The sequence below is a fragment of the Bacillus rossius genome, chromosome 17, assembly GCF_032445375.1.
Source record: "Bacillus rossius redtenbacheri isolate Brsri chromosome 17, Brsri_v3, whole genome shotgun sequence".
Lineage (NCBI taxonomy): Eukaryota > Metazoa > Arthropoda > Insecta > Phasmatodea > Bacillidae > Bacillus > Bacillus rossius.
Window position 1 is genome coordinate 10317693 of NC_086344.1, and position 26796 is coordinate 10344488.

The 26796-nt window shown below is 48.1% G+C and overlaps 1 protein-coding gene across 3 annotated transcripts in view; it reads right to left on the reverse strand.

The window, feature by feature from the left end:
- Window positions 1–26796, reverse strand: part of LOC134540809 (disintegrin and metalloproteinase domain-containing protein 12) — a 658355-nt gene that overhangs the window by 16910 nt on the left and 614649 nt on the right. Inside the window, exons 1-3 of one of the 3 annotated variants that reach the window (XR_010076515.1) lie at window positions 16579–17105; window positions 10893–10947; window positions 4621–4710 (exon numbers count right to left, since the gene is read on the reverse strand). Coding sequence is in view for 1 of the 3 variants with exons in the window: in XM_063383750.1 (XP_063239820.1) it covers window positions 4534–4710; window positions 18334–18682 (526 nt within the window). In the remaining 2 variants the exon portion in view is untranslated. Of the gene's footprint in view, window positions 1–4533; window positions 4711–10892; window positions 10948–16569; window positions 17106–18333; window positions 18683–26796 lie in introns of those variants that run through there. The other 2 variants (XR_010076516.1, XM_063383750.1) reach the window with 2 other exon arrangements.

Below are 26796 nucleotides of genomic sequence, written 5' to 3' on the forward strand. Positions count from 1 at the left end.
CAGAAAACAACTTCAGAAACTAACACGACTCTGGAATTGGTTCAGATCATTCATTCCAAATTTCGCCACCATCACGTCCCCAATGACCGACCTACTGTCGCCCAAGAGCAATTTCTGGTGGACGGACGCCACAGAGCAGGCCCTCGTCCGTGTCAAACAACAATTCAGTGAGTGTCGCAATTTGTCACACCTGGTGCCAGACGTCCTCCTCTTCGTCCAGATGGACACGGACCGGGAGGCCATGGGCGTGGTACTGTATCAGAAGGAGAAATACACACGCAATACCACATCAATAAGCAGCAGTGCCTCGCAGTTGTGTGGGAGCTCAAGCGACACCGACACCACCCGAGGGTTGGTGCTTCATGCTGTGCACAGATAGTCGGAGCCTGCTGTGGCTCAACGCCACCCATAGAGGCAAGACGTCAAAGTTCCCACGGTGGGCAATAATGTTCCATAACTTCCGCTTCCCATATGTGGAACACGTCCCTGGGTGGGAGCACCAGCTGGCGGAAGTGCCTTCCCTCCGCCACGAACCCAGCGCAAACATTCCGGTGACGATCAGGGGCGGAACAACATGCTTCCCCCATCCTCTCCAGACCAGGGCATGCAGGCGAACCACTGCCAGCAACACTGTATGCCACGAACGCCACCCTAGCAACCCTGGCAGCCTAGACATTGCTGCATGCAGGGCGTGAGAGCTCCCCACCCCTACTTGTGAAACATTACACGGGGTCCTTCAGAGTCGTGTGTCGAGGGACATGAGCGCATGACAACACGACCACGACCCGGCGGGTACCAGGGGGCTGACCAGACCCAGCAGGCACAGTGGTAGTGGTTTCACTGGCTGGGAGTCGCCGGCGATGTCCACGACCACGTGTGGGATTGCCAGAGTTGTCAGCAGCACCCTAAGAGACCCCACGACCCATTCCACACCATCGCTCTGAACTTCACGTGGTCCTACCCCGCACGTCCCGATAGAAGCAGTTCCAAGTCGTGGTCACCCACTGGGAGGAGGCATGTATGGTCGGGGACCATCGTCTCACTCCTCGACACCGAGGTATTTCCCCAATATGGGTTCCCCAGAGTACCTCTCACGTAAAACGGCTCACCGTTCCTGGGGCGGTGTTGGAATACCGACTGCAGTTGCTGGGAGGTGGAGCACCACACCAACCCCACCTGCCACTGTTCAAGGTCCAGTTGCGGCTACATCTGGGCCATGATCACACCGAGTGGGGTGTCGCGTTCCAGAATTTTTCGGGATAGCAGCTTTAAATTTCTGTCTTTCTTGGTGCAGGCTGGCTAGGTGTCACCACAGCTGAGCGTGGCACAACTTGGTAACGGGAGCTAGTGGCGGCCCAGGCAGTCAGCTGGCGTCGCACAGGGTTCATCATGCTTACATGACCTCCTCTGGTATCAACTAATGGAAAATATTGCTTCCCTTAAACAGCTTGTTTGAGGAGCACATCCAGAAAATAAGCCCTACATTAAACATCTTATAACCAGATCTTTGTGTGAAGCTGTCCGCTGCTAAATGTAGTTCACTAGCGACCGGCCCCAGCATTGCAAGGATGCGAACTACTAATGTGATGTGCCGGAAATTAGGCATTTCGTCACTTTTTAAAATTTTTCTATAATTTAAAATTTTTTTTGGGAAATCTTATTTTTTAATTTATCTGGTTGTTAAGGGGGGATTTACTCTTTGTTAGGCCGGTGTTTAAACTTTGTGCCAGTGGACCGAGGCCCCTTCCCAGGGGGCCTATCTGATATTTTGCTGTCTAATGTGGACGTGGGCAGCCCGGTTGATATTTCTCTCGCCTGCGGTCACGTCCCGAGTTTGTAATATTATTTCTCTGCATGACCAAAATTGCATAGAGCAGCTTGTGGGCTGCAAGCTGCTACTTCTTACAGGCCTGCTGAGAATAGCAAGTCTCGTCGCGAAGCAGTCTCCAGTGGACCCCCGTTCCCACCTGAGTGGCGTTTTCTGCCCACCCTCCCCTCTCTCTTTACCCCACCTTAGTTCTGAGAAATCAAGCCAGGAGCAGTGACCTGACGGGAACTTAGCCAAGACGATGGCCTAATTCAAGGACTTTCTCCCTGGTCTTACAGAGATGTCCCCGACATCTAGCGGAGAAAAAGTAACCGCGGGCCTGGTCGCCAGCGTGCAGAGCTCACCCTCATGACACCTGGTGGCAAGTCAGCTTACCGCCTCAGTTAGTTCCCCTTTACGCCACTAGAGAGCAGCGCCGCGGCGCCATACGGCACTATGCTTTCTTCTCGCGGCCTGTAGAAGTCGATTATTTGTAGCTTCCGGTTACCGCCGGTGGAGAGCGCGCAGGTCGTGTTGTTGTCATGCCCGCCTCGGGCACCTCCGCATGTTTTCGGTCCTGAGCCGAACCTTCCCCCTCTTTTTCCTAGGGCTGTCCGCCCGATTTAATTAGAAGCCTTGTCCGCCATCGCCGGACTCAGTACTCTGACCTCGGCTACTGACCACGTCTTCTCGGCGTCCTCTGCGATAAGAGGCTTTTCGCGGGAACGGCGATTTCGGTTGCATAAAATATGTAGGTAGTCAGTTGCTTAAGGGATGTGATCCCATTTGTACAGTAGCCAGGCAGATGTAGTTTTTAGAAAAAGTCATGTGCAGTTAAATTTTTTTATATTTTTTTTAATTCTTTAAAATTTGGTTTCCTAACGTGTATCAGCGATTTCTCGGTGCGCGTCATCCTGATGTCGGCGCTAGACACCTCGGAGGCCCTGTTTCCACACCCTGTTTGGTGAGTAATCTGGCCTTTTTTTTTCCTCAAATTCCAGTTGGTTGGCCTTTCGCGCCAACTGTGTATGACTGTCTGGAAGCAGGTCTAATTCGTTTTGAATTTGACTTGTGTTTCAGACAGGGTCCGAGTTTCTGGGGAGAGAAATTGCTCCCCGCATGATCTTCGGGACCTCCAGCTGATTTTCCCCTTTAGAAGAGTTTTCCTCTCGGTCCGACGTCATCCTGGGAAGACCCGGGTGATATGAGCTATATATATTTGCTTGCATAGAAGGAACTAAATTCATTAAAAAGATACCAGCGAGCAGTGCTTTAAGAATGTAATCCTCAAGAACATGTAAAATCAAGGATACTAATATATATGTAATTGTTGCGAGAATCAAATTTTTGTGCTATACTTATATCATGTCGAAATAAGGCTAAAACAAAACCTCTTGATAATAAACCAGGAAAACCTATAGACCAAATTATTTATATAGTGTATTTATTTATCATATACCTTCTTCTACATAACGATCCACGAACTCCCAAGTTACTAGTGTGCAGGGAGTGTAAATTTTGTCTTGTTCACCGCCTCGTGTCCCCTCTGGTAATTAACTTTAATTTCCTTAATATTTTGCCCAGCATTTTCCAAGGTGTTTTTAATTAATTTAAAATAATATAATCTTAAGGCACGAGGGGCATTACAGTGAGAATGTGACATTAAGATTAATAAGTGTCAAGTTCTCGTGAGCGTTTGGCGTTTTCAAAAATTGTATACAAACTTACATGTGCTGCCCATTAATAAAAATTATTTTGCTTCAAAGTTAAAAAAAAAAAAAAAAAAAAAAAGGGTCACAGTGAATCATTCTTAGAAGGTAGTCATATGCTTTCCCGAACTATTCTGTAGGCCTTTTTGAGACCTGACATTCTATAGCAAATTAATTCGATGTTTCGGTCATGTTAGCCATGTAAGCGCTGTAAAAGCATCTCTTTATGACTTGATTACAAGACATTGAGATTTCTCTGCTATCTTTAAATATAATATGAATGTATTATAGGAATGTACATTCCGGAATGAATTCTCTGAATGATGGTAAGGACCACCGCGTGGTTTACAAGAAGCGAGCGGACAGACAGACGTAGATAGTGACTGATGCTGACCGCTCACCTCCAGTGGCATAGCCAGGATTTGTGTATGGGGGGGGGGGGGGGGGTGTTAAGAAGCATGCCTCCCCCCCCCCCCCCCCCCGTATTAAGGCGGGGGGGTCCGGGAGGGCCGTCGCCAGGGAAAATTTTGAATTTTAAGGTGTAAAATAGTTGCTATTTCAGCAGTTTTCGGTACTTAAATTTAAATATTGTAATGGTAAAAATTTTATTAATTTTAATATGAAATTTGTTTGAGTGATGAATAGACCCGGAAAATTCGCGGGTTCAATGACCTCCAGGATGGACTCCAATATCCTCTACACACTCGGGCAAATGCCACACCTGTTCATTGGCTGCTGACTTGTGAGTCGTCTCGACTGGGTGGCCCTGTGATTCGACACTTCTATGAGTGATGGGTCTCCAATTGGCCCTCAGTCCTCCGGATTAACAGTGAACCAATGACAGAAGCAGCACTAAGGTATAATTATTTGAATTTTAGCATAACACGAAATGAACCCGCGAATTTTCCGGGTCTCTAGTGATGAATAAGAAATTATTTGAAGATTTGGTGCTAAGGGGGGTGGGGAGTGGGTGGGTTTGAAGCCCTAAAACCCCCCCCTGGCTGCGCCCCTGCTCACCTCTCGCTGTCCGGGGTGTCCCCGCACTGCTCGCCGCCTCGCTCGTGGTCGGCCGTCTCGTAGAGCCCCTCCTCCTCCTGGTGGGGGTGCTGGTGGTAGGCGGGGGGGTTCCGCGCCGTGGGGTGCCGGTACCGGCCGTAGACGAACCTCGACTCCTCCCTGCCGCGGCACGGCCGGCTGGGGACACACCGCCCGCCACTCTCGTCACTCCTTACCACCTTCAAACACGCAGGGCCTACAACAGCGTGTATATCCTGGCTAAATGATAGAAATGCAAAAGTTTGCATGATTGGATGTTTGTTACCAGGGGGGGGGGGGGGGGGAAGGGTATTTTGTACCCCCCCCCCCCCCCCCCCTGCTGATACCTTGAAGTGGGGGCAAACAGGGGCAAAGAGAATGTGCTGTGTAATCAATTTTTTTAGATGATAAAACTGCTTGAATAGCACCATTTTCCACCTTGAAATACAAAATTTTCCCCGGGGGTCACTTCGCTGGCTTCATCTCCGTACACTCCCTCGTCAGTACCTTTAAACATGTGGGGCCTACAACAGCGTGTCAATCCTGCTAAATGATAGAAATGCAAAAGTTTGCATGATTGGATGTTTGTTACCAGGGGCGCAACAACAGGGGGGGGAGGGGGCAAGGGTATTTTGTGCCCCCCCTCCCTCCCCCCTCTGCCTTCTGAAACCTTGAAGTGAGGGCAAACAGGGGCAAAGAGAATGTGCTGTGTAATCAATTTCTAGATAATAAAACTGCTTAAATAGCACCATTTTATTTTCCACCTTGAAATACAAATTTTTCCCGGGGGAGGACCACCCCCGGACTCCCCCCCCCGCTTCAATAGGGGGGGATCGATGATTCTTTATAAAAAAGGTATATTGCTCCCCCCTCCCCCCCACCTTTGGGAAATTTAGTTGTTGTGCCCCTGTATTTTTACTCAATCACGCAAAAATGGCTGGATGGGTTTTGAATGAAATTCGGCACATGGATAGTTCATAACGTGGATTAACACATAAGCCACATATCAATATGAAATTCCATCCCCATTGGAGTAAAAAAGTGATAATTTCATTTTTCTAACAGAAAAAAATATTATAGGTCGTAGCTGTACAAATAGTGAGTGTGTGTCATTGATGTATGTAATCGTATAGTAAGGTCTGGCAACTTCATATTCTTCTCCTTGGTGCTAACCCATTCACTTAGTGGAGCTCGCAGCGGCTAGCAAAATAAAGGCGCTAATAACAGTTTAGTTCTTAACTTCGTCAATAGCGTTGCCTTGAATTTTAAACGTGCTATCGTTTGATGCGTCTGTCACGTCTTGCGTAGGGTTTGCAAAAGTTTGTGAATGAGAGTGTATGTTTGTTTCTTCTCAATGCTGTATTAACACATACTATACTTGTACTAATATAACTAGAAACAGACATATAGATGGTAAAATTGAATTTACCAATTGATTTTTGCCATCCAGTGATTACAGAGGATGGACTTATTTTGCTTGTTTTTTTTTCGCACTTCCAAAACAATACAAGCAACGAAGAATGGTTATGCGAGAGGGCAATGCTATTGCTGAAAAATGAGTCTGTCAGTAACATTAACAAAAAGATGTTGGAAGGCGAATCAAAAGTATACACATCAATAGACATGTTGATGAGCAGTGACGACAGTACAAATCATCCTGTATAATTTCTTAACACCTTGGAACCAACAGGCGTGACTTGCCATGAACTGGAGCTGAAGGTTGACGTCCCAGTTTTGTCGATGCACCGAGATAGCTACGTGTCACAGAGCTGGGCAGGAATATCATAGAGGCCACTATTCTTACCAGAGCAGTGTTGATTATCCGAATCCATATTATCCCTAGTCATTTGCCATTTCAATTTAAGAGGCTGCAATTTCTCGTGAAGTTGCCACTCACAAAGACCAATAATAAGTCCCAGGGCCAAATGCTGAAAGTGGCAGGAATCCATTTGGGCACCCCTTGCTTCTCACGTGGTCAGCCTTGCTCAGTAGTATTTAGTACCCAAAACTTGCACGTACTGGCAGAAAATAATAAATCATACAATGTCGTCTACAGAAGTATATTAACTTATATATGTGAATCAAATAAAAAACAATATATGATATGACGGGTGAAATTATTTATCCAATTATTAATTTTATTATTCTCACATTTGTCATTTTTCTCTGGACCCAATTCTGAAGTCCACGCAGATGAAGTTTGGGGGCAATGCTAGTAAAGAAATCATAAATAGTTAAATTTGCTGTATTCATATGTATGGTTCAAATAAATGTCAGAGTGCTATCAAATGAATACTAGCAACAAAATAAAGTAAAATGATACAATTTAAAAGAAAATTAAAATATTTAGCATAATATATTTTGGATTTAAAATATGTGCAGATTCAGAAGTCATTTAATTGAGGCGTACACTATAGTGACAAGTTTTATGTAATCACTGGCCAGTTATTTCAAGGGACAACATTATGTATTACAACTATCAGCTTTTATTAATGGGAACCAAAAAAATTTTTTTTTATAATTTTACAGTCTCAAAAATATAATCACATTATGTATTTGTTTTTACTTTCATATTTATAGACTTAAAATTTTAATAGTTAAGGCAATTAGATATTGAGCAAAAGGTTTATTGATTTAATACAGTACGTTTCATAGACCACTTGCTGTAATGTCATCTTACAGGCAGAACATGGAACCAAAAAACTCTCTCACAGAGCAGCAAAGGAATGAAGTAAGTTGGCAGAGACGTGGCTATCAGGCACTCCATGCACCGGACCTCACAGAAGCAGCGTCAGCAGGCATGTTGCAGGCACACACATGCAAACACAAACGAACGCATGCTCCATGCTCCGTCGGCCGAACATGCTTCTCGACAGACTGCGGGGGGGAGAGACTACAAGCATTCAGGCGCTCTCGGCACTTGCTCTCCCCGTGACGCATTGAAACATTCTGCACAGCAGTTGAAACTAGGCACGGATTCAAATCTTAGTTTGCAAGAGGCTTGCCTCGTAATGGGAGTTATAATGTAATCACTCGTGAGTTACATAACGTCACCGTTATGTTAACCATTCACATGCTGACTCCAAGTTTTCAAAGAATGATGAGGTGCAATTGACTACTCGTCCGTGAATGGAAACCGCTCCCGGTAGAACTGTGCACACGACGAAAGCCACCGGCGTGTTAGCTCGGTCGGTGATCGCACCGTCCACAAGTGACGTGACAGAACCAGCAACTCGGCAGCCAACACAACAGCCTCGGCAAGGCAAGGTCCGGAGTGGGGGGCGTTACCTATTGAAACGAACAACCACGTGTTGTTGCCCGCACGAGGCAGGGTCAACACAGACGGGAGGAGACTCTTGCCGACGCGCGGCGTGTGGCCCGGCCTGCGAACACGACAGACAGACTCGCTGCTCCGCTCCGCGCCCGGCCAACCGCAGTCCCACAGGCTGTTTCACATTTTAATTTAACGAAATCACACAGTGGATCACAACAAGACACAAATTTAGTTCATGGAATTTGTCTTGTTCTGGTAGTAGTGACCATTATTTCAATTATAACAAACAACTCCTCACATAATTAAATACTGTAATACAATGTTTCTTTTTCTCTTATTGCCATCAGATTGAATTTTATTTAACAACTCTGTTCTTACGTTACTCATACAGCATTAACTAAATTAAATGCCTCACTTTAAATTTTATGATTAATGACATATAAATAAAAACTAAGCTTGATTATAAAAACTTATATCAGTATTAAAATGTGATCATGCAAATGGAAGATTATGTTTTTGAATGATTTTAAATTGATATTGAAATAAATTAAATGGTTTTTAATTGTGCTTTCGGTTTTAAAATTATGAAATAAACATGAATTTTTTATAGTCACTTTGAAAAATTATTAAGTTCTTCTGTAATTTTATTTGAGATATTTAGAGTTTTTAAACAGCAGAAAAAATTATCAGTTATTTAAATGATAAAATGTTAGCTTCAAAAATATTTCCAAAAAAAAAGTAGATTAGTTTGTAAACTGATTCGTTAGTATATTTCTAACTAAACTGAATTATGAATTAAAAATACAAGTGACATTCCAGCAACAAATATTATGTTTCCTTCAATATTTTGGTGAGCAATTATAATTTACGTAATAAAGAAATGAAGTTTATATATAGATCTCTGTAAAGTAAGTACTAAATCAAAGTTATCTGTTTTTCTCAGTTGGGTTGAAAGTAATTGAGATACAACGAATTTTAATTTTATTCAAATATATGTAAGTAACCTAAACTGTACGTTATTAAATGTATTTATTCTAAGAATATAGTGTGTTAAACTTGTCGCTATTATACTATTCTCTGTAGTGAGTGTAAACTCCAGTCGAGAAAGCCAGTGAAGAGACCAACAAAAGGACGTAAGGTTGGGTTTTGCATGGCATGCTCGTGCTCCGGACTCAGGGCTGGAACACTCCGAGGCACTTGCTACGTGACTCAGTCGCACCACTGGCTGGGCTACGAGCCAAGATGCTCAGCCTGTGGTCCAATACCCTGGAGCCACAATGACAGTCACACTTGTCACACGGTGAACTCCTTAAACCAGTCTACCGATAACTTACTGAGAAAACTTGTAGCAAGTGTGTTCTTAATTCATCTACTTTCAATTGTGAATGGTAAGGGCTAATAATACTGTATCACTCTGTACTTTATATATATATATATATATATATATATATATATATATATATATATATATATATATATATATATATATATATATATATATATATATATATATATATATATTTTTTTTTTTCATTCAAAGATATTTTGAAACATGATCTTTGGATGTACTTAGTATTTTTTTATGTAGGTATCTGCCACAATCAGAAACAATTTTTTTTATTATTTTCCGTGCTAAAGTAAGTCCGTGTTTGTTTGCAGTTTTTTTTAAATATTTTCAAGGGACAAAGGGGTAAAAAGCATAAATGCTTGAAATTGTAAAATGAGGAAGGGACATTAACACTGTATTAGCATTGTTTAGGACAGTATAACAGTGTTTCAGCGTGCTAGAACGTACTAAATTTGGCCCTTCAAACAATGGGAACCGAATGATGTTAAATGAAATGTATTTGGGCAAGAGACCGATATTTTTTTTTATTTAGCAGGCTGTTTTTGCGCAAAGAATGCAAATAAGTAGACAATGTACTTGCCTGTCACTGTTGGGAGCTGGATGCAGCGCAACGAACAACGCTGTTCCTCTGTTGGTTTCGCGAAGACCTCCCCCCTCCCCAAAGAAACAGGGTGGCGGGTGCCTTTATTCCGTACAGGGAGTGGGCATTGACGATAACATTCGTACTGTAGTTATTTTTAATCTTGCCAACAATATATCCAATACATTTACATAAACCTCATAATGTGATTTATAACAGTCGGTTTCGGGTGTACTTTTAATACATGGCTATCTTCCTTTAAACCTTTTTTAAATGAGAACTATTATTAGTGTAAATGTAAAGAAAATTTTAAAGAAAGCAGGGACTTAAATAAGTGAGAAACTGAATTCTTGCAGTAAAATAATTAACTACAGATAAAATTAATGTTGTCATATAACTTTCTACCAGGCATAGGTAAATCAAGGAGAAAAATAAATTATGAATGTAAGATTTATTCACTGGTAACTTGGCACATTGAAATAATTGTAAAAATTTGCTCTCTAATACAATGCAGTACAAAATAAGAATTTCTACCTTGGCTGCGTTTAACTCCCACCCTGATGTTTTCTGTGAATTCTTAATACTCTTAATACACTAATTAAGAGTTACAAATGAACACCTGAAACCTGAAACTTAAGTGACACACTTAATAATATTTTTTTAGGCAGAAAATACAGAAAATTGCATTACTAAAACAAAACAAAATTTATATAAAATAAATAATTTAACAAAGAAATACCATAAATAATTTATAATGCGATACTTAAAAATACAAAAGCAAATCAAGCAAAAGTGTAAAACTCATAAAAGAGGCTAAGAAAATAATTGAGAAATTACTAGTTCAGTTGACATCAAGTAAAAAACAAAAATAAGCACAGAATAAGTAAACAAAAAATATGTATGTTAGTTACTTGAAGCAAATAAATTTAGTTCCATCTAATAGGTACTAATTTTTTTTTGTATTTAGGTTATTAATGTTAGCAAAATAGTATGTTGAATGGAAAACTAAACAATCACAGTAAAGGAAGTATGTGCAACAACAGAACATGCAACACGAAGACGGTCAAACATCCCCCAACGCTAGCAAGCGTAAATGAGAACAAGGACGTTGTTAGTGGCTGCAGTATCTTGGGTATTACCTCTGCAATCGTCACAATGTGCTAGGTGGAATTTCACAGGTAGAATTTGCGTTTCCTGCAACGACATACACTCAATAAGCTCCTTCCAAGTAAAAATTTATTATAACGAAATTTTAAATTTGTTTTAGAATAGGGTTGACTTGCAAGCGTTACTGTATTTTATTTTTTTATTAAGTTGGTTTTAGATGGGGTGTAAACTACAGTCCCTGCTTTATGTGGCATTTACAATTACTTTAGACAATAGTAAGTGTTGTTAGAAAAAACAGTTGTGCATAAATTACTTTTATGTAATTTAAATATAAATATAATTTGGCTTTACAAGATAAATGAGAGCAAGTTCATAAATAAACAAATAAGAATAGACAATAGAGCAAATAAAACATTAGGTTTCATAAAAATGACTCATTATATATGATTTATTATTTAGAGGCAGATGTTTTATAGTAGGTATATAAAATGTGTTTATTGATATGGTTTTAGATGGCCTCTATGAACTTAATAAAATACACTACAAACAATATCCATTTTGTGCTTACTATTCCTGTTATGGCTTAACCTGATTGCATACATTTTGGCTACTGAATATGTCTTTAATTTAGAGCATGGAAAGAATATCATTAGCTGAGAGCATTGATGTTTTAGTTACCTGCCACAAATGTGATGACGCATAAATGTATGAATAACTTAAATAATTTGCTTAATATGTGTTTTATATGTGTGTCATTCACTTGAATATTAATCACTTTTTGGAGTGAAATTTGTTCTTGAATTATAATTCATTGCTACTGGTAAGACAATTTGAGCGACTTGCAACATTTAATACAAAAGAAATGGAACTCTGCGGCACTAGGTGCCCTAAGGTTTGAATTTTCTCGAAGTGAAAAATTGACCACATATGTTTGTAAAAATACACAGTAAATTGTCTATCTAGTTTGGCTTGTGACCACTAGGTGCGCACATGCGCAAGTGTATGTACATAACTATATAATAAAACAGTTGACTGTGTGACCTCTAAAGATGCTGTCGTTTGTGTTGTTCCCGCCTGTAATATATTAATTTATCAGGTTATGGGCCCAGAAAATGTCGTAGAAACTAAGTAAGTGTTAATGTTTACGGGAAACGCGATCGGGGAAATTAAAAGTGAATTATGTGCTTAATGTAACGAGAGAAAACAAATGTATTCCATGGTGTAGTCATCAAGTGTGTGAAAAATGGCGGCGGGTCCTTCTACACTTTATCCACAATTAACTGACACTAATTTTAAGAACTGGAAGTTCCGAGTTTTGACTTTGCTCGATGAAAAAGACGTGAGATGGATCGTGGATGGAGAAGTGAAGATACAAGAATGTACAGGAAATGATCTTGAGAGGGCAAAAGCAGCAGATAAGAAAGCCAAGAATCTTATCATAAACTGTGTTACAGATCGTCACATAGACTATGTTAAAGACGCGAAAACAAGTGCGGAAATGTTGTTTGCTTTAAACAATATTTTTGAGAGGAAGAGTACTATTTCGAAACTATTGATACGAAAAAAATTGCTAACACTGAAGTGCAATTCATCTTTGCAGGAGCATTTCAACAAATTTGATAATTTGATTCGTGATTTAGAGGGGATGGGGTCTACACTTGAGCAAGACGACAAAGTGTGTCATCTGTTACTTACACTTCCCGAACGTTACGACAACATTATCACAGTGCTGGAGACCATGGATACAGATTTAACATTAGACTTTGTTAAGTCAAGACTGCTTGATGCAGAATTAAAGTTGGACCATCTACAACCAGATGATACGAGTAAGGAATCTTCATTCCTTGCATCAAAACAATTCCGAAAATGTTTTGGATGTGGAGATACTCGTCATTTGATTGCAAACTGCCCCAAAGTGGAATATCACCCTAACACTAGAGAGGGGTTTCGCGATCGATTAAATAAAAGTTACAGAGGCCGAAATCTGAGATACAGTTATCGTGGAGGCAGTGGACATGGCTCGAGCTACGTTTGTTCTGATGAGACAGAAATTTCATTTGTGGCCACAACTAAGACAGAAGAAGCTGTGCTAAGTAGCGAGACTGGAAATGTGGAAGAATTAACGTTTGTTCTAGACTCTGGTTGTACAGATCATCTGGTCATGCCAGATTTGCTACCACATATGTTAGATATTAAAGTCATTGAAGATCCTATCAGAATAAGAGTTGCAAATGGTGAAGAGTTGATTGCAAATCAAAAAGGGACTCTAAAACTTCATGAGGGTGACTTGAAGATAAATATAGAAGCACTTGTTGTGCCAAACCTTACATTCAATCTGCTATCGGTGAAAAAAGTGGTAGACTCAGGAAGGAAAGTGATCTTTAGTGCCAGTAGTGCAGAAATAGTAGATGACAGTGGGCTTAAAATTTTATGTAGTACATCTGGTAAATTGTATGTTGTAAAGTTTTCCTTACTGGTAGAGGAAACGTGCTGTTTATTGAATGTCGAAGACCTGTGGCACAAAAGACTTGGCCACTTGAACCGCCATAGTTTGAGATTAATGGGACTGCCATCATCGAGCAAAGTGTGTGATGCTTGTCGTCAAGGAAAAGCCAACAGACAACCTTTTCCGAGAAGTAGTTCACCCAGGTCCTATAGGATTGGAGAGTTACTGCATACAGATATAGGAGGTCCTGTCTCAACTCCTACAAGTAATGGTGAGCGATACTACCAGACAATCACAGATGATTACTCACATTTCTGTGTTGTGTATTTGCTCAAGACTAAAGCTGAGGCTGCAGAAAATGTAATCAATTATATCAAACGACTAGAATCCCGTTTTGGAACAAATTGTGTGAGTCGCATAAGATGTGACAATGGGGGTGAGTTTTCTTCTGGAAAATTCAAGTCATTTTGTTCAGAGAAGGGTGTGCAGTTGGAGTATACGGCACCTTATTCACCGCAAATGAATGGTGTCAGTGAAAGAATGAATAAAACACTACTCAACAAAGTAAGGTCAATGTTTGTAGAAACAAATCTACCGAAGCATCTGTGGGGGTAAGCCATACGCACTGCAGCATTCCAACTCAATCGTTCCCCAACTACTGCACTTAATGGAAAAATCCCTGCAGAACGTTTTCTTGGAAAGGTGGACCTTGCAAAACTGAAAATCTTTGGCGCAAAATCATGGGCAATGAAATTGCCCCAGAAAAACAAGATTGATCCAAAAGCAAAACCTACAAGGATGGTTGGCTATAGTCCAAATGGCTACAGGGTATGGGACCCTGTATCAGATAGTGTGCAGGTATCAAGAGATGTGACTTTTGATGAAACTGATGTGTTCTATAAAGTAGAAGAAAAACAGGTCCCACTAACAGTTAGATTAGGTGAGGAAATCTCTAAACATGTCAGCGCAGGTTCGGAAAACGAAGAAACACTTCCAGACAAAGAAACGCCCACTGTGGCAGAAAGTGACGAGGAGTTTTATGGATTCGCAGATGATAATGAGTGCACTTCACCCACCAGATCTAAGAGGAAAATAACAAAACCAAGGCATCTAGAAAATTACGAGCTCTACGTTGCCTACTGCTTGTTGGGTGAGTGTGATCCACAGACTTATGAAGAAGCAGTACAAGAAAGTGAGGACTGGAGAAATGCGATTCAGAAAGAACTAGATGCTCACAAAAAATTCCAGACATGGACTACAGCTGACCCACCCAAGGAAATTCAACCAATTGAAACAAGATGGGTTTTCCACACCAAACCAGATGGAACCAAGAAGGCTAGGTTGGTGGCAAAAGGCTTTCAGACAGGCAGAAGTGAACAAGTATATGCACCTGTAGCAAAAATGCCCACTATCAGACTTGCATTGTCTTTCTCTCTACAGAAAGATTGGACTGTAAAACAAATGGATGTTCCTACAGCTTTTTTGAATGGGACACTAGACAACGATGTGTACATATTTCAACCAAAAGGAGTTAAAGAAAAGACAAAAATCCTGAAACTTCAGCGTGCTTTGTATGGGCTTCGTGAGTCACCGCGTTGTTGGAACCAAAGATTCAATCAGTTTGCAGCAGAAAACAACCTGAGGAGGTCCAACTTTGATGTCTGTTTGTATATCGGAGATAGTTTGTGGTTGGTCTTATGGGTTGATGACATTTTGCTGTTAGGTGAGACAGCAAAAATAGAAGAAATATCTACACGACTCAGAGAAGAATTTTGTGCCAAGGACCTAGGAGACCTGCACTGTTTCATTGGGACAGAAGTGAAAATAGTTGGAAATCGAATGGAAATAGGTCAGCATAATCTTATTGAAAAAATGACAAAGAAATTCAACATGGAGGGATGCAAAGGGGTTCCCATACCAATGGAAGATAGGTTGGAAGACACTGACACAGAAGCTATTGTGGATGTTCCCTATCGAGAGCTAGTAGGCAGCCTGATCTACCTATCACAGATTAGCAGGCCAGATATAGCATTTGCTACATCATATTTAAGCCGCTTTCTAGATAGACCAACTCGTCCGTTGTGGAATGCAGCTAAGAAGGTGCTTCGGTACGTAACGGGAACCATCGACAAAACTTTGGTGTACCAGAAACATCCAGAACAGTGCTCTCAGGTCATCATGTATGCAGATGCAGACTGGGGAGGTGACAAGAAAGATCGCAAAAGCGTCAGTGGGATGGCAGCCTTCCACTGTGGGAACTTGGTGTCGTGGAGCTCAAAGAAGCAGCCAGTAGTTGCTCTGAGCTCAGCAGAGGCAGAGTACACCTCATGTGCCCTAGCTGCATCTGAATTGCTATACTTAAAAGGGCTTTTGTCAGAATTTGTAGGAGAAGCAGGGTATGTGAAAGGTGACTTAATGGTAGACAATCAAGGTGCAATTCATATGATGAAAAACTACGAAAATACAAAGCGTTCCAAGCATATAGATATAAAATTTCATTTTCTCAAAGACATTGTAAACAAACAGATGATTAGTGTTGGGTATGTGGAGTCTAACAAAAATGTTGCTGATATATTTACCAAACCTTTGGGCGCTACTAAATTTTATCTGTTAAGAGATATGCTTTGTTTGAGTTGATGTACACGTTATTGTGTTAACCTAGGATGTAGCTTTATGCATTTCCAATTTCAAATCTCTTCTTTAGGATATATTCTACAAAGTGTTGTGTGTTCAGTAAGGACCAGTTATTTGTCTTTTTATATTTGCTGTTATTGCATAAAGAGACTTGAAATTGACAGGGGGTGTAAAAATACACAGTAAATTGTCTATCTAGTTTGGCTTGTGACCACTAGGTGCGCACATGCGCAAGTGTATGTACATAACTATATAATAAAACAGTTGACTGTGTGACCTCTAAAGATGCTGTCGTTTGTGTTGTTCCCGCCTGTAATATATTAATTTATCAATGTTTACTATAGTACTGGTTATGAGATCTGAGAGAGGCATTTTTTAGTTGGAAAATGTGGCGACAAGGCTACATTGTGTTTTGGCTCTCATATATTGCTATAATTGCACTATTCCACAGTCAACAAAGGTTTTACATGTATCATTTTCTTCAGTATTAAAGTCTAAGGGTTGTGGTATAATGTTCTAGACTATTAGTTGACTTAATCCAGCAACAAAAACGTGCTTGCTACAGTTACAAGACAGTGAAACAGAGAAACACAGATGCACAGGTCCTGAAAATCTCAGCTCAAACTAACCACACTAACCGCCTTTTCAAGTTCAGATACATGTCGAAAGTTAATGCCACTGCACTAATAGAAACATACATATCAACTTTAATATGTTGATTTAATACCAAAACTGTTTTACCACAGGAATCACCAGTTACACAGCATGTTTTACTGTAGTTCACATTCACTAAAAGCTGTGAGCATGCAGAAACACAAAACTCGACACGAATAACCAATCATGTGATAGGCTCCATCCAAACACAAGACTAAATATTACTAGGATGTATGTAACACACGCAAGACATACGCACTTGCACAACAAACAATATGGCCTGCAACTTACATCTGCCTAGCACAACAAACACAAGTACTGTTCAAGGCTCTTATAAATCATAGTAGTTCAATTTCGGAACAAGAATAATTTTTAATTTTGGACTGATTTTCCACACAACTACTGAAGTGCAGGAACAAGCGAACACTATGTGATAAACAAAGAACTGTCAGGAGATATGAAGGCAACAAATCAACACTAGCAACAATCAAAAACTAAAAATAAATCTAATCTATCCAATTAATCCATCAGAATGGTTGCAGTTGTGCCACTTTTTAAAAAAAATTAAATGTTTTAAAAACCATTAAAAGCCAGAATTGTACTACACTAATTGTGAATAAACGGAAGAGTTCAATAAGCAATAAAGTAAGTAGTCCATGCGGGTAAAATGTAGAACTAAACAGAGCTAATCAAAAATTCTTAAATATTGTAATATGACTTGCATTGTGCATGTATCGCATGTATATTTTATTTTATTTTATTTCCAATACAAAATCTTAAGAACCAAACTACAAATAACAATAGAATCAGAATATTTTTTGAGAAATTTTGTTGTCTATTGTATGACTACAAGGCTTACAAATTTTTTTGTCTAAGTGGTGTTTGTCCTTGGTGTCAGCTGTGCTAGTAAATGAATAGACCAGTGACAGGCATACGGTTGCTTGGATGTTGAGAATCACCCGTGGGTATGCAGGACTTGGGGCAGTAGGGAGAGCGAATAGGTTCTGGGACAAATCAGGACGCAGGGGGTGCGGGGGGATAGCAACCACGAGGGAAAGAATATATGAGGGGAAGGGTCTGACTGCAAGGCAATCACAAATTGTTGACTCGTCGTCAACTGTAGTCGGCCAACAGGTTCTGAAGTTAGCGGGTACGTAGCAGCAGCAGTCATTTTTTAGTAGTGTCGGTCAGACTTGGTGTCATCTAGTACTAGTGGATGTTTCCACCAGTAAGTTGCATGCTGATGCTGCGATGTTAAGGCTTATCCCGTAGGCTTGGTCTCGAGGCAGTAATGGCATACAGATGCGGGACCACCTAGTGCTAGCATAGTTTCACCAGTAGCGAGCGTACAGAGGCTGTGGTATCGAGACTTACCCCGTGGACTCGAGGCAGTAGTGGCACCAGCCTTTGTCTCGGCCGAGTGGCTGTAGACATTCTGACCAGTAACTGCATGCAGTGGCTCTGATATCGAGACTTACACTTAGGGGTCGGCGGTCAGCCTTGCCCTCACTACTAAGTAGTGGATGTTCCGACCAGTATCGATGGTGTGATTGGCGCAGGAGGACTCTAGATGGTAGCGATAGTCATCCTTGGTCTCAGTTAGTGCTTGTGAGTGGTTCCAGCAGAAGCGGGCGTGCACTCACCCTGAGGGGTCGGTGCAGGAACTAGATGTGGTAGCGACACTACTAAGTGGTGGATGTTGCGACGGTGTGATCGGCGCAGGAGGACTGCGGACTCACCCTGAGGGCTCGGGGCAGGAGGAGTCGAGGCGGTAGTGGCGGTCAGCCTCGGTCTCGGACATGCGGATGTCCTCGGAGCCGCTGGGGCTCATGTGGCGGGTGGAGTGGTGCTCCAGCTGACGGATGAGGTCCTCCAGGTTGCGGATGCGAATGGGGCCGCAGGGAGGCACTTGGTCGTCGTCGTCGGGCTGTGGCGCGGGCAGGGGGTGCGGCGTGTGCAGGTGTGGCAGGGGGTGGTGGTGGTGGTGGGCGCGGTGGTGGTGGTCCACCGCCACGTGCGTCTGCGCGCCCTCGCAGATCTTCTCCTGGCTGCCCAGCAGCTTGTAGTCCCCGTAGCCGCTGCACTCTGCTGCAACACCACCCGCCCTCCTCTCACTCAAACCTCCAGTCAAATATTTGCCGTGACAACGTCTGATAAACCGATGAACGCCGGCAGCACGCACGAAAAGGATGACTAATTGTCCCGTTACGCACATTGTCCAGTTATGCTCATTGTACGCTTGCGCCGCATCTATCTCTCTTCCACTCGATTGGAACAACCATCGATTCGACTTTTTCGAGGCACATTGAACTTGAAACACTCCCATTCGTTTCCTACTTTTCCTATCATCGTCCTATCCTTAACAGAATAACACGGTGACGTCCCTCGGCTTCAGGTCCCCGTTTTCCCGTTGAAATAAATGTCCTGTTATGCCCGTACTGCCCTCGTCGGAGAGGTGTGGGTCCAGGCCAACGTGGCCGGGACCGGGAAAGGCGGGACCTGGAGGGAGAGTGAAGTGATTGCGAGGAATGTTGGTAGGTTGTCGCAAGCAGAACACGGCATTAACGAATTTCACGAGCCGTCTTTTATTAACGCTTATATAGTCCTGCCGCAGCCTGGCGGAACCGTCGCGGAACAAGTGCCCTACCACGGCGACACGGACTCCCTGATGACGGGGCGGTTCTCAAATACGTTTCGGCGCGAATCGTAAAGTTTATTAATGCTAGGCTGACCCAGTGAGAAAGGGCCCGAAGACGGAACGCTGTACATACGCGGCCCGTTACGTAATGTTCCGTGGACGGCGAAAAGTTCAGAGACTCGTAGCACCACGTTCGCGTTGTAGAAACTGCCCGCTAGACACGTCTCCCGATGACTCGTAAGTTAACAATGCTAAGCTGATTCGCGGTGGCAGCTCAGCTGCCGTGACCGACTGCGGACTGAGCGAACGTTCAATCCCGAGCGCAACGTGCGCGGCTCGCGGAGCAACGAACACGTCTGTCTCCGCTCGAGACCAGGACGCGACTGCCTCTCCCCGCTCGCCCGCGGGCCGGCGCCCGCGGGTGGCGGGGAGGGAGGGGAAAATCGGCCGGCGTGGGAGAGAGCTCCGTCCCGCGGCGCGCCAGGCTGCAATTACATACTACGGCGAAGCACTTCAGAAAAAGTTATTGAATTATTTACAAAGACATACACGAGACATTAATTACACAGCGAACTTGCACAATGAATAATAAATAAAATAAGTTAATTACACACATTCAAATCCCTTAATCGTTTACAAATATATACACACTGAAATAAAAGATAAAGTCACATAGAAAAAACACTCGTTGGCATGCTAGGGCGCACGCGGGTGCGTCCCTGGCCGTCGCACACACTGGGGTTCACTGGGGGGGAAAATAGGCCCCCTCAGGCCCGCGTCGGTGGCCAGGTACGGCCTCTGTATCTGGGAGGGTACGACGACTGTCGTCATATGCCCCCCCTCTCCCGAGGCCGTCCTGGCCCCCGACGCCGACCTAGACCGGCAGCTGCGTCCGCGTCCGGCCACTTGTCTGGTCGTCGGAGCTCGTCACGTCATTCCGTCCGGGTCGGGCAAACTGGGGCAGGAGCTGCATCACGCTGCAGCGTAACCCCCCGTCGGTCGTTTGTCTTACGTCGCGGGGTTTGCGCTGACTCCCCCACTCGTAGTCCCGGAGGTAGTGGGGGGCCGTCTTCTCACGCGTGGACCGGCGCAACGCCGGTCCCCTCCCCGCGTGAGCGGTCATCCTCGGCTCCCCGGAAGGCAAGTCCAGGACCACCTGCTGGGCCCTGTCGACATCGCCCTCCCCACTGAGGAGCCGGACCGTTACCCCGTCTGTCACGTCCTTGCTCACGTCCGTCCCCGTCACCCGCCGTTCCCAGGAGTGGACGTACCTCCGTCCACGTCTCTGGGTAGGCTCCGGCAACGTCACCACTGGTTCACTCAGGTCGACCAGGTCGCCCTGAGCAGTGTTGTCATGTGTTACGTCCTCGATGAGCGGTCCATCAGTGTCGTTGGCGTAGGCGCTGACGTCATCAGGCGGGAGCACCCGGTCCACAAAGCGCTCCAGCTCTGCCATGCTTGCGCCACGCGGACCCCTTCCGCCCCTTCTGACGGGCGTCCGTTCCCCGCCCCCTCTTGCCAGTTGCCAACCACCGTTCCCCTTTTGCTGTCCCCCCGTAGGAGGCTGAGTCGGTGTCGTCGTGGGGGCCCGTCCATGTGTCGTGCCCCAGGTGTCGTCGTCCCTGTCAACGTTCCTGCCAACCCCCCGCAGTGACTTGGGGTGGGCGTGTCCTCGTCGACGTCCCTGATCCGGCTCCGGTGGCGTCACCACGGGGTCACCGAGGTCGACCAGGACTCCTACTGCGACGTTGTCATCGGTCCTGTCCCGTGTGTCACCGTCCCCGTCAGCGTTCTCGCCTGCCACTCGCCGTGACCCGGGGTAGGCGTGTCCCCGTCGACGTCCCTGATCCGGTTCCGGTGGCGTCACCACGGGGTCATCGAGGTCGACCAGGACTCCTACTGCGACGTTGTCATCGGTCCCGTCCCGTGTGTCACCGTCCCCGTCAGCGTTCTCGCCTGCCACTCGCCGTGACCCGGGGTAGGCGTGTCCCCGTCGACGTCCCAGGTCCGGCTCCGGCGGTACCACCACAGGGGCGCCGAGGTCGGCCAGTACACCTTCGGTGACGTCATCCTCGGCCTCGTCACCGTCCACTGGTCCGCTGTCGTCGTGGTCGTACTCGTCGTGCGGGTCGCCTATCAGTCGAATGTCGTCCCTGTGCACCTTAGTTGTCCGTCCGTCGGCGCGACGCACGAGGTACGAGGTGGTGCCCAGTCTGTCTACGATCTCCTGTGGCCCCGCCCACTTAGGAGCCAGACTGGCGCAAAAGCCCCGCTCGCCAGCCGACAGGTGATGACACTTAACAAACACCTGCTGGCCAGGCTCTAGTCGTGCTGGGGGCTGGTGCGTCTGCGGCGTACGTCTAGTCAGGTAGTCAGCTTGGCGACGTCGGGCGTCTTCGCGCAGATCGTCCGTGGTCATGTTGTGCAAGTCGGGGGTTGCGCGCGCTTCCCCGGGCAGGGCGAGGTTCCGGCCCTGCACCAGTTCAGCGGGGGAATGGCCCGTGACCGCGTTCGTCCGACGGCGCAGGCAAAACAGCAGCGTCGGCAGGTGCAGGTCCCACTTGGTGTGGTCCTCGTCCAACCGGATGCGCAGCTGAGTTTTAATGTCCTGATTCCGCCTTTCGGTCGGATTCGCGCGCGGATGGTAGGTGGGCGTCGTGTGATGCTCCACCCCCCAACCCGCGCAGGACACTCGCCAGCTTCTCCCCGTGAACTGCACCCCGTTGTCCGTCAGCAGGACCGCGGGGTACCCGTATCGCGGGAAGAACTCGCGCTCGAGCAGGGCAATCACGGTGCCGGCCTTCACGTTTGGTACTGCGAACGCCTCCGCCCAGCGGGTGAAGACATCCGTGACCACAACAATGAATCGCCGACCACGGGACGTGCGAGGATACGGCCCCATAATATCCACCGCCACAGTGTGGAAGGGATTCCGGGGCCGTCGTGGGACCTGCTGCTCCCTGCCGTCGGGTCGCCTGGACTTCCGCTCCTGGCAACGCAGGCAGGCCCGCACGTAGCGTCTTACTTCTGCCGCGTCGCCAGGCCAGCGGAACGTCCGTCTGACCTCACGCAGCGTCTGCTCCGCGCCCGGGTGTCCCGCCAGGGGGTGGTCATGCAGGTAGCTCAGGACCCAGCGCCTGGCCTCGGGCGGCACGTGGGTCCGCCACCCGCTCGACCTGTGAGCCCCCCTGGTCTGGAGCACCCCGTTCAGGCTCCGGCAGCCCGGTATCACCCCCTCCCCACACTCTGTCAGTCGGGTCCGGGTGTCGGGGTCCCGGAGTTGCGCCGCGTGGACCCACGCCAGCAGGTCAGTCATAGTCTCGGGTCGCGCGTCAGGTGCAGGAGCAGTGGGGCTTGTCAGCGCGTACAACGCGCACGGTCGCGGCACCGAGTCCTCTACCCCGCGCTCACGCTCAGGGAGGAGCACTTCCTCCCAGCCCTGGTCGTCGTGGAACTCATTCTCAGGGTCCGGATTCCGGGACAACTCGTCGGCCAACTGATTTTCACGTCCAGGAATGTGCTCGACCGTGAACGAGAATTCCTGGATCAGCATGGCCCACCGAGTGAACTTAGACTTCCGGCCCTGAGCGGAGTCCAACCAGCGGAGGCATTGGCTGTCGGTTCTCAGCGTGAATGAGCGGCCCTCGACGTGGTGACGGTACCTCTGTAGGGCCCAGACCACCGCAAGGCACTCTTGCTCATTCACGTGATACTTCCGCTCAGCCTGCCCAAACTTGGCGCTGGCGTACTCGATCACGCGCCTCTCGCCCCGGTCATCCATCTGGTACAACACCGCCCCCATCCCCTCCTGACTCGCATCCGTCTGGATGAAGATGGGGCGGCTGGGCACCAGGCGTGAGAGCGTGTGACAGTTCCTGAACCGGCGCTTCACCTGTCGCAAGGCCTCGTCCGCGGCGGGGGTCCACCGGAACTTAGTCTTCGGCGACAGTAGGTCCGTCATCGGGGCCGTCACCGTGGCGAAGTCGGGGACGAAGGACCGCAGCCAGTTGAGCAGCCCCAGCAGCTTCTGGAGCTGCTTCCTGGTCTTCGGTGCCCCCTTTCCCTCTATTAGCTCCAACTGCTCAGGTCGGGGGCGGCACCCCTCCGCCGTCACTATGTGTCCTAGGAACTCTATTTCCGTGGCCCCAATGTGGCATTTCTTTGGGGCGCACGTCAGTCCGTGTCTGGCCATACGTTCTAGCACCAATGCCAGATGGTGCGCGTGTTCCTCCCACGTCCTGGACCAGATGATAACGTCGTCCAGATAGGCACTGGCGAACTCACCAATGTACCCATCCAGAACACGTACCATCAGGGCCTGGAACGTGGCAGGGGCGTCCATGAGACCAAACGGCATGGCGCAGAACTGGTAACGTCGACCGTCTGGTGCCGTAAATGCCGTCTTAGGGCGGTCCTCCAGACATACCGGCACCTGCCAGTAGCCTGATTTTAAGTCTAGTGTCGTGAAAATAGTGGCGTCCCCCAGTCCTGCCAGTGCGTCTGTGATATTGATCTGCGGGGGCGGGGCGGGAATGGTCAGTTTGTTTATCGCCTTGAAGTTTACGCAAAAGCGTAGACTTCCGTCTTTCTTGGTGGCCAGCACCACCCGTGAGTTATACGGGGAGGTGCTGGGTTCCACTACCCCGTCACGTAACATCTCGTCAATTTGAGTCTGTATGGCCTCCCGTTCCCGGATGCCAAATCCGTATACCTTCTCAAAGGGAGGGCGGTGCGGTACCATCGGTATCCGGTGCTCCGTCACGTTTGTCCGTCGTAGCCGGTCCGCGGCCGCAAATACCTGTGCCTGAGAGGTGAGGACATGGTTGATGACATCGACGTACTCCTCTGGAACACCGTGCTGAAGGTCTTCTAGGCGAATGACTGACTGAGGGGGACTGGGGGGAACCTGGTGCACGCCGTACACCGTCCAGCGCCCCTGGGTGCCGAAGTGCATCCGGCCAGCTCGTACTTCCACGGTGGCGTCGACCTCGTGCAGCCATGGGACCCCCAGAATCAGCCCCTCGCGGAGCTCGGGGACCACCCAGGCCTCGACGTGGCTAACGTGACCAACGATGCTCATTGTTACCTGAGTGATGCCCCCTGCTGCAACGACGGCATCCCTGGTGGCCAGCTGCACCAGCTCCCTCCGCGGTGTCACTGCCTCCGCTCCCACCAGGTGGGCCGCGATGTAGGTTCGGCTGGCGGCGGTGTCCACCAGGGCCAGCATCTCCCGCCCGTTAGCGCGGACAGGAATTCGCAGCAGCTCCGGCTCCTCGGGGCCGACCTGCCCCAGCTGTGCAGTCGTCTGTCCCCCACCGCCCCCGGCCACCTGGCCGTCCGGGCGTGGGGAACTCGCGGCGAGGTCCGCGGCTCGCTCCGGCGCCGACGTGTTGACGTTCCGGTGGTCCACCTCGTCGACGACAGGTCGACGAGGCGGCTGGTCCGGCCCTGGTATAACCGGCCTCAGGGCCGCGGCGGTGGCGCCGGCAGTCAGCTGTCCCTGCCCGGAGATGGCCGGCGGGACGCCTGCGCTGATGCTCTGATTGTCCACCCCGTCGACGGCGTGTCGACGAGGCGGCTGGTCCGGCCCTGGTATAACCGGCCTCAGGGCCGCGGTGGTGGCGCCGGCAGTCAGCTGTCCCTGCACGGAGATGGCCGGCGGGATGCCTGCGCTGACGCTCTGGTTGTCCACCCCGTCGACGGCGTGTCGACGAGGCGGCTGGTCCGGCCCTGGTATACCCGGCCTCAGGGCCGCGGTGGTGGCGCCGGCAGTCAGCTGTCCCTGCCCGGAGATGGCCGGCGGGACGCCTGCGCTGATGCTCTGATTGTCCACCCCGTCGACGGCGTGTCGACGAGGCGGCTGGTCCGGCCCTGGTATAACCGGCCTCAGGGCCGCGGTGGTGGCGCCGGCAGTCAGCTGTCCCTGCACGGAGATGGCCGGCGGGATGCCTGCGCTGACGCTCTGGTTGTCCACCCCGTCGACGGCGTGTCGACGAGGCGGCTGGTCCGGCCCTGGTATACCCGGCCTCAGGGCCGCGGTGGTGGCGCCGGCAGTCAGCTGTCCCCGCAGTTGCCTCGGCATGGGGACAGCTGATGAGGAGTAGTCCCGTTGTCCCCTGCTTCCCGGCGGCATACAGGACGTTAGTGCGGTAGGCGCCGGTGGTGGTCGACGTGTTCTGTCAGTTACTGGGACTGCCGGTGGCTGGCGGGCCGGGGAGCGGCACCCAGTTGTCCCTCCGCCCCCGGTCCTGCGTTTCCCGCCTGCGACGTGTTGCCTTCGCGCGCCTCCTCCCACGCGGCTCTGGTGGGGCAGAGGCGATGCCAATGGTACGCGTCCGGGCAAAAACGGCATCGCGGCGGACGTTCGTCCCTCTCTCTCGTATCTGTCCGCTCGTGACGTCCTCCTCCTGTCGCAGCTGGTTCCGGGCGTTCCCTGGTGCCACCGCGGTCTGTTGTCCTGCGCGGTCCCGCGCCGCCGGCGTAGCTCACCACGGTCAAGTCACTGTCCGTGACCTCTGTGACGGTGACCCCTCGCGGCCCCGAGCGAGCACGGGGAGCTCTCGCGCCCCTGAGTGCCGTCCTCCACTGCGACATGTCACGTTCGATCACGCGGGCGAGGGCCACGAACTCCTCCGTGTCACGACCAGCAGCCGTCCTCATGAAGGGGCGAAACTCTGGCAGCAATTGTTCGACAATGGTTGGCAACGCCGCACTCACGTCCCCACTTGTCCCCAATCGGCGGAACATGCGTAACTTCTCGTAAATGAACTGCTCTGCACTCTCGTCCTCCTCCTGGTTTCGGCAATAAAATGTCCGCAAACACATTGCCCGCGCCTGATCGTTATCAAACCTAGTTTTGACTTGGCGCACAAAATGTCCCCACTCGGTATCAAAACTCCCGGCCATTGACCACCAGTTCCTTGCCTCGCCGCGGAGCTGTCCCGCCACTCGCGGCGTCCACTCCGCCCGTCGCACTTCGTACAGTTTTAGGAGGTGTTCACACTCCCGCAAAAACTCCCGCGGGTCCTCGTTGTCTTTCCCCGCAAACTCTGGCAACTCAAACTGCGTGCTCACGTACCGCACTACCGGCCCATCTGCGTCCGCGTGCCTGTCCCCCTGTTCCCGTTTACTGTCCTCAACTGTGCTGTCCGTGCTGTTTGCGCCCTCGGCCGCGCCGCCGGACCCGCAAACCTCGTTTTTTACGTCCATTTTCGCGGAGTCTCCCTCCTCACACAAGTCCGTTTCGAAACTGATTAGATCGTATCTTTCTTGTCCCGCCTGTTTCCACGCCATCCTGTCCTCCTGTGCTACTGATCCGCGGATCGTGAACACAATCTCCCCCAGTAATACAATACGATCCTCCCCAGCGCGTTATCTTCAGTCCGGGATACCGCTGCACCGCCGTCTTGTATTTCTGTCCCCCACGACGCGCTATCTCTCGCCGAAACGTCTCGTGTTCGCGCCGCTCCCACGCCGCGCAGCCGCACCTGCTTCCGTTCTGTCCTGCACCTGCGCGCTTGCGTGCGCTTGCGTGCGCTTGCGTGCGCTTGCGTATGCTTACGGC